The sequence below is a fragment of the Callorhinus ursinus genome, unplaced genomic scaffold (assembly GCF_003265705.2).
Source record: "Callorhinus ursinus isolate GAN/ISIS: 27379988/994484 unplaced genomic scaffold, GSC_fseal_2.0 scaffold13, whole genome shotgun sequence".
In the NCBI taxonomy this organism is placed as follows: Eukaryota; Metazoa; Chordata; class Mammalia; order Carnivora; family Otariidae; genus Callorhinus; species Callorhinus ursinus.
The window spans coordinates 194,608-213,102 of record NW_027397075.1 but is presented as its reverse complement, the minus strand read 5'-3'; the positions used below and the strand labels follow the sequence as shown (position 1 = coordinate 213,102).

Here is an 18,495-nt window from a genome sequence, read left to right as displayed (position 1 = left end):
GAGAGGGAAGAGGGTCAGAGGAAGAAGCAGACTCCCCGCCGAGCAGGGAGCCCGATGTGGGACTCGATCCCGGGACTCCAGGATCATGACCTGAGCCGAAGGCAGTCGCTCAACCAACTGAGCCACCCAGGCACCCCCGGGAGCTTTTTTAAACAGTACTGATGCCAGGCCTCAACCCAGACCAGTTAATTCAGAATCACTCAGGGTGTGGTCCAGTTATCTGTATGTTTTAAAAGCTCCCCAAATGATCTTTTTCTTTTAACTTTCTATTTGAAAGAATTTGAATGCAAGCAAAAATAGAGAAAATGGTCAACGCTTCCCAACGTACCTGTCACTCAACTTACTGTCACCACCAGTCTGTCTTACTCTTGTCACTCCCTGCCATGGACTATTTTGAAGCCCGTCTCATGGATTACATTAGTTCATCCATAAATAATCCGCTATGAATCTCTGAAAGATAGGGTTTTTTTTTTTAAATAAAACATAACCACCAAACCATTGTCCTACTTAACAGAATGAATGACAACCTCTTATCAAATATCCAGACAGTATGAGAATTACCCTAGTTATCTCATAATTTAAGGTTTGTTTGAATCGGGATCCAAATGAGATCCATGTGTTGTCATTGATAGCCCCAGGTAATTTCTGTCTTGCAGTCTGTAGGTTGAGAACCACACAGTCAAATGAAATCAATGCAGGCAAGTCATCTAGCCAGAATGGACAGTAAAACATCTGAGTGTCAGCCAGGCCAACCACGGCTACTTTGGGCTCTCCCTCCCGTTCTCCCCTCACAGGCCTTTGACAAGAATATTCCCACATACAAATGGCCAACCGACACATGAAAAGATGCTCAACATCACTCATAGTCAGGGAAATACAAATCAAAACCACAAGGAAATATCACCTCTCCCCTGTCAGAATGACTAGAATCAAAAAGACAAGAAACAGCAGGCGTTGGTGAGGATGTGGAGCAAAAGGAACCCTTGTGAACTGTTGGTGGGAATGTGCACTGGTGCAGCCACTGTGGAAAACAATGTGGAGGTTCCTCGAGAAGTTGAAACTGGAATTACCATATGATCCAATAATTCCACTACTGGGTATTTACCCAAAGAAAACGAAAACACTAATTTGAAAGGATAATGCAACCCTATGTTTACTGCAGCATTATTTACAAGAGCCAAGATCTGGAAGCAGCCCAAATGTCCATCCGTAGATGAATGGATAAAGAAGGTGTGGTGTATGTATACATACATATACACAATGGAGTATTAGCCACAAAAAAGAATGAAATCTTGCCATTTGCGACAAAATGGATGGAGCTAGAGGGTATCATGCTAAGTGAAATAAGTCAGACAAAGACAAATACCATAAGATTTCACTCATATGTGCAATATGAGACAAAACAAATGAATAAACAAAGAAAAAGAAAAGACAAACAGACTCTTAAATACAGAAAACAAAGAGATAGTTCCCAGAGGGGAGGTTGGTGGGGGGGGTGGGTAAACAGGTGATGGGGATTAAGAGTACCCTTATGATGAGCACTGAGTAATGTATGGAAATGTTGAATCATATTGTACACCAGAAACTAATATAATACTGTAGGTCAATTATACTTAAAATAATGTAAAAATAAAAAACTTATAAATACTTATAAAAAAACAAACAGGGATGGCTGGGTGGCTCCGTTGGTTAAGCGTCTGCCTTTGGCTCATGTCATGATCCCAGAGTCCTGGGATCGAGTTCCACAGCAGGCTCCTTGCTCGGTGGGGAGCCTGCTTCTCCCTCGGCCTGCTGCTCCCCCTGCTTGTGCTCTTTCTCTCTCTCAATCTTTCTGACAAATAAATAAAAATCTTTAAACAAACAGAGTATTCTCAGGGGTTTCTGATCAATTCATGGAGATGGGGCAATGGGAGGCCCGTGAGGAGGTAGCAGGTTTCCTGCTAACCTGGGCAGGTTTGAGTACAAGCCTAGAAGGCTTCCAGTGCTTCAGGCCTCACAGGATGGAGACTTCTCCACCAGGTCCCTGCCTGGTGGAGAAATCCCTCCATGGTCAAATTATTGTGGACCCTGGTGACAACTCCTATTCATTCACTCATTCACTCACTCACTCATTCATTCATTCATTCATATATATATGTATATATATATATAAAACAAGGTCAAATATATCTTGAGGTCTTAATAAATACATGCTAAGTACCATTCTAGGCACTGGGGATAGAGAAGTGAACAAAATAGACCATACCCCTTGTGTTCGTGGAGCTGACACTCTACAAGAGGGGAACATAGTGAATGAGATAAAGGAATGAGAATACATGACTATCTGTCAGATGCTGATGAGCACTAAGGCCCAAAAGCCCATCAGGGAAGATTTGAAAGTGAGCGCGTGAAAGGGGGCACGTTGACACTTTAAATACAGTGACCATGAGAACTTCACTCAGAAGTTGCTGTTTGACTCGTTAAAAGCAAGACAACAGGTCCCAAATGGGGTCGCTTTTGGTGAGTCCCATGTCACCAAACTGAGACTTAACTTAGTTACAGTCTTCGGCTCTCCCAGAAATGGAATATTAAACCACTCAATCAGCAGTCACCTGATCAGCACTAGTTAGATCATCTGCCACCCCCTAAAGGAAAGCGACCTTGTAATTACCAACCAGACTTTTTGTCTAGTATAATTTCCTTGTTCCTGCTCCCTTCAGCCTATAAAAGTCTTCCGTTTTGTACAGCTTCTCAGAGCTCTTTTCCATCTGCTAGATGGGATGCTGCCTGATTCATGAATCACTGAACAAAGCCAATAAGATCTTTAAAATTTATTTTGTTCAACAGACTGAAGGGAGCAAGGAAGTGAACTATATGCATTTCTGGGAAAAGAGTGGGAGGGGGCAGGTTCTCTCTCTCTCTCTCTCTGCCCCCTCACCCCCACCCCCTTTCCACACACAACCCCTTGCTCTCTCTCCTGAGACCCTCTCTGGCCACAGCTCAGCTCATCACAGGGCTCCCCCTCAAATTCTGGACCCCATTCTGATTCCAACCCCTGTCGCTGTGCCCTTAGCCCCACCCAGACCCCTGCCCCTGCCCAGGAACCCAGCCTCTCCCTGCACCCACCCCTCTGGCCTGACAACCCAGTGGCTCCTTTGTGTCCCTCTGAGGAATGCTCAGCCCCAGCCACACACATTCCAAGCCTAGTTCCAGCATCTCTACCCCCCACCCCCACAAACGGAGGAGGGCCATGATAGGAAACTTTTGTGAGTAAGAATAAATAAGAATAAGAGTAGCTAAGGCAGAAGGGCTTGCTACCACCTGCCACTGCTCTGAGCACTAAATGTCCCTGGTCTCCACCACCAACAGCCCTCTGTCCCAGCCACCGTTGTGTCTGGTCCAGTCAGAACAGTGGCCTCCTCTCTGCTTATTCTTTTTGCCTTCCCCCAACCCATTCCTCACACAGAATTTAGAGGTTTCCTTCTGAAACACAGCTTAGATCACATCCCTCTCTTATGGAAGAGTCCAGGGGCCTGCCATCATATACAGTCTGCTGCAGCTCTGCACCCCATCACCCTCACCCTTGACCTTAGCTCTCTGCTCTCCCTCCCACTCACAGCATGTCAGCCATGCTGGTTCTTTCCCTTTCCTCAGGCACACCCTGCCTGGGACCTTTGCTTCTGCCTGGAACACCCTTACCCTGATCTGTAGCCTTTTTTGGTCATTTAGGTCCCAGCAAAAACACCAGCTCCTCCGAGGAAGGGTCTTCCCAGGCCGCTCTGTCCCCCCACTGCCACCTCTGCCTCCAGCACTCTCGGCCACATCACCCCTGTTTGCTTCAAATCCTGTATTATTCTTTCTGAGTATCCAGTGTGTATGTTTCTAAACTTCTTCACGTGAGTGTCTTTGTTCACAGCTGTTTCCCCACCTCCTAGAACAGTGCCTGGTCCAGATCTGGAGTTTAGTGAATGTTTTTGAATTTATGAATGAACAAAATGACCTAATTTAATTCTCACACAAACCCCACATTCCATTTCAGTGATTCTCAACCATGACTGCACATTAGGATCTCTTGGGGAACCTCAAAAAAAAATACTGATGCTCAAGCCCAAACATTCTAGGTTCTGATTTCATTGGTCTATATGGGGTGAGTCTGGGCACCTTTCTTTTTTAAAGCCCCTTAGGTAATACTAATGTATAGCCATCTACACAGTAAACTACACTTAAATTTGTAACCACCTTGGCAGAAGGAAGGCGGCCTGGGCAGGGCCCGGCGGTCAGAATTGCCATTTTCACTCAAGCGCATACCTGTAGGAAGCCTAGTTACACTCAGGCCTGCCGGGGCCCAGCTGGGCAGCAAACTCCAGGGCACTTGAGGAGGGAAGTCAGGTCGTGACCTGAAGAGCAGGCTCCTGGCTTCCCTTTGCGACAGAGAAGGAGCCACAGGCCGCTGGGTGTTCTAAAGAAATCCAGAGGCAGAAATGAAGTCCCTCCTTCCTGGACACACTGGGGCTGCAACAGCCTGAGCAGCGGTGTTCCAAGTTCTGGGGTTCTGGAGGACCAGGGTGGCCCTGGGGAAGAATGGCCATTGTTGGGTAAGAAGGCCCTGCCCAGCCTTTGCTGAGAGGAGCATGCCCAAGGACAGGGGTGGGGCTGGGGGTCACAGGGGGCATCAGGAACAAAACATACCCTGGGGTGCCGGGAGTGGCACAGGAGGAGGGGCTGAGAACTTGGTGCCTAAACATTAGAATTGGAATCCCAGCTCTGTCCCTAATCAGCTATGTGGCCTTGGACATGTCACTGACCCTTTCTGAGTCATTTTCTCACGTGTAAAATGGTTGAACTCACAGGGCTGTCAGAAGGGTTAGCTGAGCTGACATGAGCCAAGTGAGCCGCAGGGTACCCGAAGGGCAGAAAGCCGGCCCTCGTCCCACCTCCTAGCCTCTGTCCCACTCCCTGCTCCAGCCACACTGGCCTTCTTGTCGTTCTTCCAGTATGACAGTCACACCCACCTCAGGGGCACTTGTGGTTTCCTCTGCTGACAGCTGTTCACCCAGGTGTATTCAGGTTTACTCTCTCAATCTTCTGCAAGTCTTTGCTCAAATATCATTTTCTCAGGCTGGGTCTTTCCGATCACTTTGCTTAAAACCATTGACTTCCTCAACCCACTCTCGGGTACTTTCTGTCTCTTTCTCGGCTTTATTTTTCTTCACAGGACTAATCACCTTCTAAATTCCTTATAATTTACTTTGCCTAGCAGGTAACAGATGCTCCAAAATCTTTATTGAATGACTAAACGGAAGGCAGTTATGTTATTGTTAGCATCATCATCATTTTTGTCAATCTGCAGCCCCCAGTTCTGTGCTGCCTGATTCTTACCAAATACTGATGGGCAGCAGTGATGTTGAGACCAGGCTGCCTAAAGAGCAGGTCATCTGTCCATCCACCTCCCTGAGAGTAGAGATTGTATCTTTAGATCTGGCTGCAGATTTGCAGATGAGAATGGTTGCCTGGGACCCAGTAGAGAGGTCTGGGCACTGAGGGGAAATGGAATTTGAAGGCCAAAGAGATGATTCTCTGTGGCCACGCTTGATGGGGAGGGAGAGGAGCTGCTGCCTCCATGGAAATGGGCCACCCTGGCCTGGCCAGGAAATGAGCCAGAGCCACAGGGGAACAAAATACAGTGGAGGACCAACACCCAGTGTGATGCTAACTACTGCAGAGCGAGGCGGTTGATACGTAAGCATCCTCTCCATGAGGTACCCATAGCCTCTCTTCCATCGGAAGGACTCTGAGCCACTTCTAAGGATAGGTAAGGAAGGTGCTCTGAAGAGTAAGTGAGCCTGGAGTTCCCACAGATCCTGGAGACTGAGAGCTTACACCAGCCTGGATGTGATTCTGGGGGAAAAAAGAAACAAACAAACTTTGTACCTAGAATGCTGGAGGTCAGTTTTTACCTCCTACACATAGCAATGTCTGGGGCATAAAAACTGTTCACTAACTTTTAGTTCTCATTTACTCTTCACTGGCTCAGTAAATATTTACTGAACTCTCACTATGTGACAGGGCACTGTCCTGAGGATATAGCTGTACTGAGAATCTAAGATCTCCATCCTTGTGGAGTTTATATTCTAGCCTACGTGTGTGGCAGGGGACAGATGGCACAGTGAGTTAATAGAAAATATTGAACAACAAGTATAAGAGATGATGGTTGTATTAATTAGCTTAACTGCATGATGTACATGTCGTATACCTTAAATATATGGAATTTTATCTGTCAATCATACCACAATAAAACTGGAAACAATAATTTTTTTTTATTTTTATAAAATACATTGAATGTTAGAAAGTGATAAACACTAAGGAGGAAAATCAAGGAGAGAAGGGAGGGTGGGAAGTGTCAGATGGGAGAAGGTTCTAGTTGGGGTTGGGGTGGTGGCCCAAGGCACACTGAATAGGGCCTGTGTGTGAGTGGTGAGGCAGTGAACCATGTAGAAGGAACATCTTGGCAGAGAAGCCAACAAGGATAAAGGCTTGAAGCAGCACCACCAGCTGGAGCCAGCTCACAGGGGCGTACCAGAGACCATCAGTAATGAGGAATTTTGCAAGCCAGTTGTTAAAACTTTGGTTGTTTGAAATTGGCTGGGCCACCATGGGACTATTTAACCGCAGATATAGGCAAACACTGTGAGACAGGATCTTTTTTGCTGTTCTCAGAGATTCACTTTACCAGCAGCAGGGAGAACAAAGGGCAGGCAGACCAGTACAGTGTGGCTGGAGCAGAGCTAGGAGGTGGGAAGGAGTGGAGAGCCAGGAAGTCATGTGGGGCCTTGCAGACTGCTCTTGGAACATTGGCTTGGACTGTGAGCCAGATAGTGGGCCATAGGAGGCTTACCAAAAAAAAAAAAAAAAATTAGGTTTAATTTTACATACCATAAATTCATTCAGATATGCCATCATCATCATCGTTATTATTATTAGTAGTAGTAGTAATACATTTACAGATTTGTGCAGCCATGACCACAGTCCAAATTTAAAACATTTCTATCACCTCAAAGAGAGCCTTTGTGTCCATTTGCAGTCATTCCCTGTTCACATATCCAGCCCCAGGCAACTACTCATCTACTTTCTGTCTCTCTGCATTGGAGGATTTGGAGGAGAGAAGGAACATGGTTAGCTTATGTTATTGTTACTATTGTATCCTTTCCGATAAAACATAATGAAATTCCTGTTCTCTCTTCAGATGAGGTGGTGACCTGAATTTTCAGGTAAGACGTGCACCAGAGCCACTGTGAGAGCTGTGACAGTAGCTTGGCAGGGCCGCCCTCGCTGGCTCCAAGCGTGCTGGCCAGTTGAAGCCACCGTGTCCTCTGCTGGCTTCGGGCTCTGCTCTCTCTTGGCTGCATTTGGGGCCAAAGTTCCAGGTGGGAGGCCAAGTCAGCAAATTGCCTTTTCCAGTGTCCTGGAGGAACTTGAATATCTAAGGCCTGCATTCAGCTGAAACAGAACATTGAAGCCCTTTTGCATTTTCTGGGTTCAAAAGCAAGGTAATGTAGAGAGAAATCTTTTCAAGGACAGGTATCAGCTGCCTCTGAGGCCTTTGCTGCTTCAACCAAGAAGGGGCGTGCCTGAAATGGCCTTGGGTTAGCAGGGAGGCCAGGGGATTCTAATTATCAGCTGTCAAGGGGCAGAGGAATCGAGGGGAGGGAGGCAGAGGAAAAGGCTTGGGGCAGAGTTGAGGGGAGGGGGGGAGTGGTGGAGGGTCAGAGAAGGGGAGTCAGAGGCCCCAGAGCTGGTAGCTACAACAGAGGCCGGGGCCTAGGCATTTCTGGGAAGCGAGACCTGCAAGTCGCCTTGTCCTCTTAAAACCTGACTTTCTTTATCTGTAAAACAGAGAAAATAGCATTTAAATCATAGAATTGTTGTAAGGATTTAAGGAAATAACATCTACAAAGCTTGGTACACGTTAAGCCTTCTGTAGATGGCGATTATTTTTGTTTTTCTCGTTATTGCAACACATTATTATTGTTTTTTACTGTCTTAGTCTGTTTGGGCAGCTGCGGTTTAAACAACATTTATTTCTCACAGGTCTAGGGACCGGGAATTCCAAGATCAAATTGCGGCAGGCAGATTCGTGTCTGCTGAGAGCCCGCCTCTGGTTCATAGACGCCATTTTTTGCTCTGTCCTCGCCATGCAAAAGGAGCGAGCCAGCTCTCTGAGGTCTCAGGACCTAATCACCTCCCAAAGGCCCCCACCTCCTGCTGCGATCACACTGGGGGTTAGGATTTAATAAACAAATCTGGGGGAAGCTCAAACTTTTAATCTCTGGCAGTTACAGTACCATATCCTGTTATTATTATGACCAAGAGGAATTTGGTGGAAAGAACCTGCATCTGCTTCTCAGTGCTCTTTAAACAAAGCGCACACAACTCCCTCGGGCTCCTGTTGAAGTGCAGAGTCTAATTCCACGTGTCTAGGGTGGGGTCTGGGGTTCTGCAGGTGTCACAAGCTCCCAGGTGATGCTGATGCTGCCGTCCCATAGACCAGACTTTGAATAGCAGGACACTGAGACTGCCCTGACCAATACGGTAGCCACTAGCCGCCTATGGCTGTTGAGCCCTTAGTATGTGGCTACTCCAAACTGAGGTGGGCGCGTAAGTGTGAAATAAATGTTGGATTGTAAGACTTAGTACAAAAAAAAAAAAAGTAAAATCTCTCTTTAGTAATTTCTTTTTACATTGATTACATGTTGAAATTATAGGATATAGCCGGTGCTGACCAAGAAAAGAGGTAAAGCTAAAATAAAAAGAAAACTTTTATTTGGGGTCTCAAAATTGCCATTCAGAGAACACAGATTTGGGCAGCAACCCAAATAGTGCCACCCACCCCCACCCCCTACTCCAGGGAACAAAAGGCAAGGTTTGTTTTTGGTTTTGTTTTTAAGAGAGAGGGGAAGTGGTCAGGAGAAGGAGAAAGAGAATCTTTTTTTTTTAAAATAATTTATTGTTACGTTAATCACCATACATCATTAGTTTTTGATGGAGAAAGAGAATCTTAAGCAGGCTTTACACCCAGCATGGAGCCACTGTGGGGTAGGGGGGGGTGGGCCACAAAGGCAGGGCTTGATCTCATGACCCTGAGATCATGACCCCAAGATCATGACCTGAGCTGGAATCAAGAGTCGGACGCTTAACTGATGGAGCCTCACAGTTGCCCCCAAAAGCATGGGTTTTTAAAGACAAAAAGGAATGTTTGTATATGTTGCTTACAAAGAATTTTGATTGATGTTGGTGGCAGAAAACTAGTCTTGACTGAATATAATTGATTGCTAAGGCTATCACTAAACAGTCTCCTACTGTAGCAAGTTGCAGGTATTCTGGTTGAGTCCTTGGAGTATCTGTGGTTTGGCACAGTTCAAAAGTTCATGGTTCTACTGGTGAGGAGGCCCACCTCCTTCATGGCTCATTTTAAAACCCCTTGACATATATGACCCCATTTTATTTCATCTTTCATACTGGCTAAGTAAAATATTTTAATTCATTTCACCTGTTTCTTTTAAAAGTTTTTTTTTAATGAAGCTACTAGAAAATTGTACATTACAGGTGTGGCTCACATTACATTTCCATTGGATAGTGTTGCCCTAGAGCTTTCTTTGGCTTTGTCAGGCCAGTTCAGGATTTACCTTGGGAAAGTGGGCTTGGGAAGCCTTGAGAAGAGGGCTCTGAGTTATTGACCTCAGGCCCACAGAGATCCATAGGCAGTGAGAAGTGGAAGGGATGGCTCTGAGGCTCAGAGAGAAGAAATGATCAAAATCACACGGTGGATTTAAGACTAAGGCCCAAGACGATGTTTACAAGTCAGTGTGTACTGTAGTCACCATTGGGGCTGACTACAGGTTTCTCCTCCAGCTCAATCTCTCCACAGAGCCCAGAATTCAGGATTGTGTTCTCTCTCTTCTCTTTGGTGACAGGCTGCACACAATAACATGATGCCATGGCTAAGAAGTTGGGTCCTCAAGGCACTGAGAAATGCCCGGGGATTCTGTGGGCCTCACAGGCAGCAACCACCTCTCCCTGACCCTCAGAAAATTGTGGCCACCTGGGAAGCCATCAGCCTGGGGAGGCAGCCAGTGCCTGAGTACTTCAACTTTGCCCATGATGTGCTGGACATGTGGAGTCAGCTGGAAAAGGTGAAGCCCACTGTGTCCTAGTGTCCCTCTTGGGCCTTAGAGGCTGCCCTCAATTACTGCAGCGTGACTAAAGGCTACAACACAGGTGGACATTTTCACCTGGGAATTTTGCAAGTCCTAAAACTTAAATGGTTAGCATTTAAGCCTTAGGGAGATTATGACCAGGTTTCGTGAGCCTTAGACACTTAGCCCCATCCCTGATGTGTCTCATATTCCTGAACGCAAATCACATAGTTGAGACAGTTATGCCCCCTTTGATTCCCTTCCCATCGTTCTGATCAAGCAAAAGAGAAAATTCTGTTTTGATTCTACTCTTCATTAATATTTCTCCCACTGTTGTGTACTTACCTTTTTTTCTGAGAGAGAGAGCACAGAGGTGAGGGGCAGAGAGAGAGGGGGAGAGAGAGAATCTTTTTTTTTTTAAGGATTTTATTTATTTATTTGAGAGAGAGAATGAGATAGAGAGCATGAGAGGGGGGAGGGGCAGAGGGAGAAGCAGACAGCCCACTGAGCAGGGAGCCTGACGTGGGACTCGATCCCGGGGCTCCAGGATCATGACCTGAGCCGAAGGCAGTCGCCCAACCAACTGAGCCACCCAGGCGCCCGAGAGAGAGAATCTTAAGTAGGCTCCACACCCCATGCGGAGCCCACATGGGGCTCGATCTCACGACCCTGAGATCATGACCTGAGCCAAAATCAAGAGTCGGACACCTAACCGACTGAGCCACCCAGGTGTCCCTGGACTTCCCTTTTAAATAAGGAGAGAGCATGGCTGAGGCTCAAAGCTTTTTACAGATCACAGCAGATATGTAGAATTGAATTAAAATTATCTTGATTTCTTTGTGTGTCTCTGAGCATATACTTCCTTCTTTTTTTTTCTCTTCTTTAGGTGTCTGCTTGTGTCTCTCTGTGTATATTATAGTCACTTTTTATTTATGTTAAAGATGCTAACCTTTTATTTTATAGTAGGAGACTATAAACTTTATCTCAACACAATTTACTTATGTTAATTTTAAGAAGAGCTTGTGTAAAGAAAAACAATGAGGAAAATAATATTGTTAGTAGATTCAGTAGAAGTATACTGTTGGTGGATATAGTAAAGTGTGAAAGTGGCTTTGTAGTCAGATAGACATGGTTCCTTGTGCAAATGCCCTAAGCTCTTTGGATCTCAGTTTTCTCATCTATAAAATGGAAGTCATACTATCTGCCACCTGGAGTTGTTGTGAGAATAAAATGAGAAACGTATGTAAGAGATGGAGCTGGGGTGCCCCATTCCTGTCTACAAAATCTGAGCTCTTTTTCCACACTGGGATCATCCTTGGAGGACTTCCACTAAAGATAAATACAAATAGGGTTATATCAGCAAAAATGGTGGAATAAGGACTTTCTAAAATTTCATCTTCTCTAAAAACAACAACAATAAAAAACCTTGGGAAAATTGCCAGAATCTACTTCTTAGAACTCTGGAAACTAACCAAAGGCTGGAATAGCTCAGGGACTATTTATTAAAGAAGCACTCATTAAAGATTTGGGTGAATCTCAGAATGCTCCTGAGATATTACCTTGTTATGCAAAAGTAACGTATCCCTTAGTGACAATTTTGGGAAAAGTCTAAAACACATCTGAGGAAGTTCGACTCTCAGGAAACAGGAACCACCAGAAAATATTAGCTTCTCCATTATGTATGCATTTAGCAGCTTACTGAAGTCTACCCTTGACAAAGTTGAAATGTACATTTTTTAGACTTGATTGCCATTGAAGCAGAAATTATAAAGTTGCAAAAAAAAATGATTACATATCCCAAATTGATCTAGATACTCAAAGTAATCTTTATTAAAATCCCAGTAGACTTCTTTGCAGAAATAGATAATCTTGTCCAAAGTTTCACATGGAAAGGCAAAGGACCCATAATAACCACAGCAGTCTTGATAAAGAAACACAGCAGGACTCACACTTCCCTATTTCAAAACCTAGTACTAAGTGACAGTAATAAAGACTGTATGAGAAAAAAAAGGCACTGTGACACTGGTAAAAACACAGATATGGATGAATGGGATAGAATTGAGAGTCCAGAAATAAACCCATAAATCTATGGTCAGTTGGTTTTCAACAAAGGTGTCAGTAAATTCAAGGGGGAAAGAATCATCTTTCCAGGGCACCTGGGTGGCTCAGTTGGTTAAGCAACTGCCTTTGGCTCAGGTCATGATCCCGGAGTCCTGGGATCGAGTCCCACGTCGGGCTCCCGGCTCAGCGGGGAGCCTGCTTCTCCCTCTGACCCTCTTCCCTCTCATGCTGTTTCTCTCTCGCTCACTCTCTAATAAATAAATAAACAAATAAATAAAATCTTTAAAAAAAACCTCATCTTTCCAGCTAGTGGTGCTGGCACATATTATATGATTCCATTCATATGAGATATCCAGAATAGGTAAATCCATAGAGACAAAAAGTAGATTAGTGGTTGCCAAGGGCTAGGGAGAGGGGGGAATAGGGAGTGCCTGCTAATCTGTATGGTATTTCTTTTTAGGATAATGAAAATGTTCTGGAATTAGGTTGTGGCAATGATTATACCACTTTGTGAATATACTAAAAACCATTGAATTGACCTTAAGGGTTCCCCATTGAGAATGATATTCACTGTGGGCTTTTCATAGATGGCTTTTATGATATTGAGGTGTGTTCCTTCTATCCCTACACTCTGAAGAGTTTTAATCAAGAAAGGATGCTGTATTTTGTCAAATGCTTTTTCTGCATCGATTGAGAGGACCATATGGTTCTTGTCTTGTCTTTTATTAATGTGATCTATCACATTGATTGATTTGTGAATATTGAGCCATCCTTGCATCCCATGAATAAATCCCACCTGGTCGTGATGGATAATCCTTTTAATGGACTGTTGGATCCTATTGGCTAGGATCTTGTTGAGTATTTTGGCATCCATGTTCATCAGGGATATTGGTCTGTAATTTTCCTTTTTGATGGGGTCTTTGCCTGGTTTTGGGATCATGGTAATGCTGGCTTCATAGAACAAGTTTGGAAGTTTTCCTTCATTTCTATTTTTTGAAATAGCTTCAGTAGAATAGGTATTACTTCTTCTTTAAATGTTTGGTAGAATTCCCCAGGGAATCCATCAGGCCCTGGACTCTTGTTTTTTGGGAGGTTTTTGATTACTGCTTCAATTTCGTTACTGGTTATTGGTCTATTCAGATTGTCTATTTCTTCCTGTTTCAGTCTTGGTAGTTTATAAGTTTCCAGGAAGGCATCCATTTCTTCCAGGTTGCTTAATTTGTTCGCATATAGTTGCTGGTAATAATTTCTAATAACTGTTTCTATTTCCTTAGTGTTAGTTGTGATCTCTCCCCTTTCATTCATGATTTTATTGATTTGGGTCCTTTCCCTTTTCTTTTGAATAAGTCTGGCTAGAGATTTATCGATCTTATTGATTCTTTCAAAGAACCAACTTCTAGTTTTGTTGATTTGTTCTGTTTTTCTGGTTTTTATTTCATTGATATCTGCTCTAATCTTTATTATTTCTCAGTTTAGGCTTTATTTGCTGTTCTTTCTCCAGCTATTTTAGGTGTAAGGTTAGCTTGTGCATTTGGGATTTTTCTACGTTTTTGAGAGAGGCTTGGATGGCTATGTATTTCCCCCCTAGGACAGCCTTTGCAGTATCCCATAGATTTTGGACCGATGTGTTTTCATTCTCATTAGTTTCCATGAATTGTTTAAGTTCTTTAATTTCCTGGTTGACCCAGTCATTCTTTAGCAGGATGCTCTTTAACTTCCAAGTGTTTGAATTCCTTCCAAATTTTTCTTGTGATTGAGTTCCAGTTTCAAAGCATTGTGGTCTGATAACATGGAGGGAATAATCTCAATCTTTTGATATCTGCTGAGACCTGATTTGTAATTCAGTATGTGGTCTATTCTGGAGAAAGTTCCATGTGCACTCAAGAAGAATGAGTATTCTCTTCTTTTAGGATGGAATGTTCTCTATATATCTACAAAGTCCATCTGGTCCAATGTGTCATTCAAAGCTCTTTTCTTTGTTGATCTTTTGCTTAGATGATCTGTCCATTGCTGAGAGTGGAGTGTTGAGGTCTCCTACTATTAATGTATTATTATCAATGTTTCTTTATTTTGGTTATTAATTGGTTTATATAATTGGCTGCTCCCATGTTGGGGGCATAGATATTTGTAATTGTTAGATCTTGTATCATTGAACACTACATCAAAAACTAATGATGTACTATATGTTGGCTAACAGAACATAATAAAAAATTAAAAAAATAAAGCAAAAAAAAACCCATTGTAAGTTGAAAATATCGTAATTGGAAAATGCATTTAATACACCTAACCTACTGAGCATCATAGCATAGCCTCTCCTACCTTCAGCATGCTCAGAACACTTAGGTTAGTTAGATGGCAAAACTATCTAACACAAAGGCTACTTTATAATAAAGTGTTAAATATCTCAAAAAAAACCCCATTAAATTGTGCACTTAAGAATAGTGAATTTTATGGCATGAGAATTATATTTCAAGAAGAGAGGATACAGAACAGTATGAATCATAGGCTACCTTTTGCATTAAAAAGATGGTACAGAAAACAGAATATACTTACTGTTTGCCTAAAGAAACACTGAATGGATATGCAAGAAACTGATAATATTGGTTATACATTGAGGCAGGTGAAGTGGAGAACAGGATAGATGGGTGCAAGGATGGGAGTAAGCCTTCTCAATGCATCTTTTTGTTGTTTTGAGTTGGAACCCCGTGACTGTAATAACTACAGAAAAATAAAATTAAATTAAAAAAAAACAACAAGCAAACAAAAATCCTCAACAAATGTTTTCTATTTCTTTTCTGCCTACACTGCTATCTAGGCTGGGCACCGGCCCCGGATCCCCGCATTCTGGTGGGTCAATGGCAAGGGAACAGAGGTCAAGTGGAACTTTGAGGAGCTGGGGGAGCAGTCCAGGAAGGTGGCTAATGTGCTCCAGGACATGTGTGGCCTTCAGCCTGGGGACAGGATGATGCTGGTGCTCCCGCGGCTCCCAGAGTGGTGGCTGGTCAGCGTGGCATGCATACGGACAGGTCAGTGAGCGGGGCTGAGACTACCAGTTGGGGTGGACACACCTGCCAGAGTTTTGCATAGTCCACATGGTTTGGGAGATGGAACAAAGAGAACCGTGTGGAGTTTGTTTACCTCCCCTTTGCCCCACAATCACAAATTTGAGCACAAGGGTCAGATGGTAATGTAACTGATGAAAGTAGGTCAGTGTGAGGCAGTAGGGAGCAGTGGGAACTGCAGTAAACTGGAGCTCACATGCCTCATCACACAGGGACAAGTGCTTCCCGACCCAGTTTCCGGGTGTGAAGGAGGGACAGTATTGCCAGCACTTCTGACTTTGTGATAGAAACCTGGATTTTTATGAAAAAAACAAACAAACAAAAAAACAACTTCTAATCTTATAGTGTTGAGAACTAAATAAACTTTTAAAAAATTCTGAGTAGACAAACCAAACATATTTTTTTTTTGCTGGTTTTGGTTTAGGAGCCACTAGTGTGTGGAGAGTAATGCAATTATGGATAAGATCTTCATAATCAATCTACATTAGTTTCACTCTTAGACTTTATGGCTCTCACCACCAAAGCATCTACCAGCTCCCAAGGGAAAGAAGAGAAGGACAAAATAATCAAAGCAATAAGATTAGCCCTTGAGGGTTCCTCCTCCTGCTGTTATGAATGGCCAAGGCAGTGGGCCATTGATCTTCCTGGGATGATTCTTCTAGCAGAGGAGGCAAAAGGACACAGTCCATAGAACTCAGAGAGCCTCTGCTGACCCTGTCTGATGCTCTTATTGGAAGGGCTGGGCGTTTTTTTGCTGATTTTACAAAAGCAAGACAACTACTTTTGGTGGAGAGCTGGTTTCTCCATCCACTGGGAACTTTCCACCACTTGAAATGTCCACCCCCTCCCAATCATGTCCCTAGAACAATCTACCTGAAATACAGATGTTTTCACAAATAATGTTTGCAAAACAGAGGGATATAAACTCACACCAGAGAATTAGCTTTTTTATATGAACAAGTTTAGCCAACCATTTTGTGACTGGATTGTCAAAAGCAGGAACTTTCATTTCATTTTTATATATTTTTGCACAATATATAAAAGTGAACACCATTCTAGTGTATCGAGCTAGAGGAAAAGAAAGAGGCACACAGGTTTGGGGAGTTCTCCATATTCTTCCATGACATATAAGGTTTATTTAAATGAGGGCCAAGGTAAGGGAGCCCTCATACTTTTTTTGAGGCCTACTATATGCTAGGCACTGTGTTGGGCACTTTGCATGATCAAAACTTCCTTTTGGGGTATTATTTTCATTCTTTTCCCTATTACCTAAATGTCTCCAGTTCCCCCAGTTAGGCAGCTTCACCCATTTCTTTGATGTCCAAATAAAAGAACTCAAGACAACAACACATATGACTATGTCAAGCCCAACATCCTCTCCAACATCTTAGAGGATACCCAAGCTGGATGTCCTCACATTCTCACCTTCTCCTGATGTGCACTGATCACCTCTCTTCCAGTCTAAGGTATTGGACTCATTTCTCTTGCTGACAGCCCCAGCTGTCCACCCTCTGACTGGGCTCCCAAAGCACCACACACAACTCTGGTGGGACAGACTTGTTCTGGAAATAGCCAGAGCACAGAGAGATGAACTGAAGAAACACCGTTTAGCTCCAAAAGTGTTCATGCTGGGGTTTAAATCCTGTAAAAGTTTAGGAAATAAAGGGAAGGGTAATGAGAACTCTGGCTTGGCTCCTACACCATTTGGGATTGGCCTCTTCCTTTGTTTACTGGCCTCTCTCACTGGCCGTGGCAGGATGACTGATTCCTTTAGGATCTCTTTCTTATCTGTGAAATGAGAGTGCTGGGTTCCATGGGGGTGTTTACATCCTCCGTTCTGAGATACTCAGGTGGTTTTTCAGGTGTCTGATTAAAATTTGTTCCTGCTTTCCACTTCCTTATCCTTTCCCCTTGGGAAAAGATGGACTCAGCTACCTTCAGCATGGCTTTGGTTGAAGTTATATGCGTCCTGGAGCGCCCACCTATGTTTTCTGCCCTCCTGCCTCCCCCCGTAAGAGATCCACTCTCAACACTAGGATTTGTTGTAGGCTTTTGTTTGCAGGCAGGGAAAACCATTGAGCTAGGTCATCTCTAAGGCAATATAATATAACATTTGAGATCATGGACCCCTAGACTTACTACCTCCTGGATTCACTATCCCAGCTCTACAACATGTTATCTGTGTGAACTTGGGCAAGTTATCCCATTTAATTAAGGCATAAGGGTCTGTCTTAATTATTGCTGTTGTTGTTGTTTTAATCTGCAAAATGGGTGTAATAATAGCATCTACTCTCCAGGGTTGCAAGAATTAAATAAAATAATGCATGCATAGTTCTTAGCACGTGTAAGTGCTCCATAAACATATTCTGGATTTCATTATTATCATTATTGTTACCTTTGCCAGTTCAGGCATTCCATCTCTTTCTAGTCCCTTCCTGTTCCTATCTCTGATGGGGAAATCTGGTCTGGACCTCTTCACAGGGGTCTTCCCCTGCCGTCCAGTCAACATCCCTTCTCTCTGTGATGCCAGGGGCTGTCGTGATTCCAGGTGTCTCTCAGCTGACGGAGAAGGACCTCAAATATCGGCTGCAGGCGTCCAGGGCCAAGTCCATTATCACCAGTGACTCCCTGGCTCCGCGGGTGGATGCCATTAGCGCCGACTGTCCCTCCCTCCAGTCCAAGCTACTGGTGTCAGATGGCAGTCGGCCAGGCTGGATGAGCTTCAGGGAACTCCTCCGGTAAGTTGGGGCTCTCCAGAGAACACATAAAGAACAGGCCAAGGCTTTTCCCCTTTAAGTAATGGGAGATGGAATGCAGCACTGATTGTTCAGGAAGAGAGTAAACCAGAAAGGAGCGCTCACTGTGGGGCCAGATGGACCTGAGACCTAATCCTGGTGACCACTTTAAGATCCTTCAAAATCACCTGCTGAGGCAGTACTAGAATCATCATTAGCTTTTCCGGGCGTCATTTACTTCAATAATGGTGGTGGTGGTTGCAGAGCTATTAGCCAGAGTAAACACGATAACCCATAGGATGCATTTAGGACAGAGTAGGTGATCAATTAGTAATATAAAATAGCTACCATGCATTGTGTGCTTAGTGTATGCCAGGCATAAGTGCTAGGTAAGCATTTACTTACATTCATTCATGAACCAAGGTGTAATGAACATCTATTTTGTTACAAGCATTGTGTTTTTTT

The 18,495-nt window shown here is 43.9% G+C and overlaps 2 protein-coding genes across 3 annotated transcripts in view; one reads left to right on the top strand and one right to left on the bottom strand.

Annotated features, from left to right (window-relative positions):
* The window catches only part of PDILT (protein disulfide isomerase like, testis expressed), a 44,035-nt gene extending 39,479 nt beyond the window's left edge, over nt 1-4,556 (bottom strand). The window contains exons 1-2 of one of the 2 annotated variants that reach the window (XM_073900274.1): nt 4,288-4,556; nt 329-450 (exon numbers count right to left, since the gene is read on the bottom strand). The gene's annotated coding sequence lies outside the window, so the exon portion shown is untranslated. The remainder of the gene's footprint in view (nt 1-328; nt 451-4,287) is intronic. The other variant, XM_025855577.2, reaches the window with a different exon arrangement.
* A 1,488-nt stretch (nt 4,557-6,044) lies between these two features.
* On the top strand, nt 6,045-18,037 carry ACSM5 (acyl-CoA synthetase medium chain family member 5). The gene is made up of 6 exons (XM_025855610.2): nt 6,045-6,145; nt 7,223-7,247; nt 7,438-7,526; nt 9,951-10,169; nt 15,049-15,259; nt 17,826-18,037. The coding sequence occupies exons 4-6, from the start codon at nt 9,966-9,968 to the stop codon at nt 18,035-18,037; spliced, it is 627 nt and encodes a 208-aa protein (XP_025711395.1). The 5' UTR covers nt 6,045-6,145; nt 7,223-7,247; nt 7,438-7,526; nt 9,951-9,965.
* The last annotated feature ends 458 nt before the right edge of the window (nt 18,038-18,495 follow it).

Bases quoted from the DNA above. Each gene is read 5' to 3' on its own strand.
- ACSM5 (XM_025855610.2), top strand. From the start codon at position 9,966: ATGATGCCATGGCTAAGAAGTTGGGTCCTCAAGGCACTGAGAAATGCC. The intron at 10,170-15,048 runs GTGAAGCCCACT...ACTGCTATCTAG, and splicing joins TGTGGAGTCAGCTGGAAAAG to GCTGGGCACCGGCCCCGGAT. The intron at 15,260-17,825 runs GTCAGTGAGCGG...CTGTGATGCCAG, and splicing joins CGTGGCATGCATACGGACAG to GGGCTGTCGTGATTCCAGGT.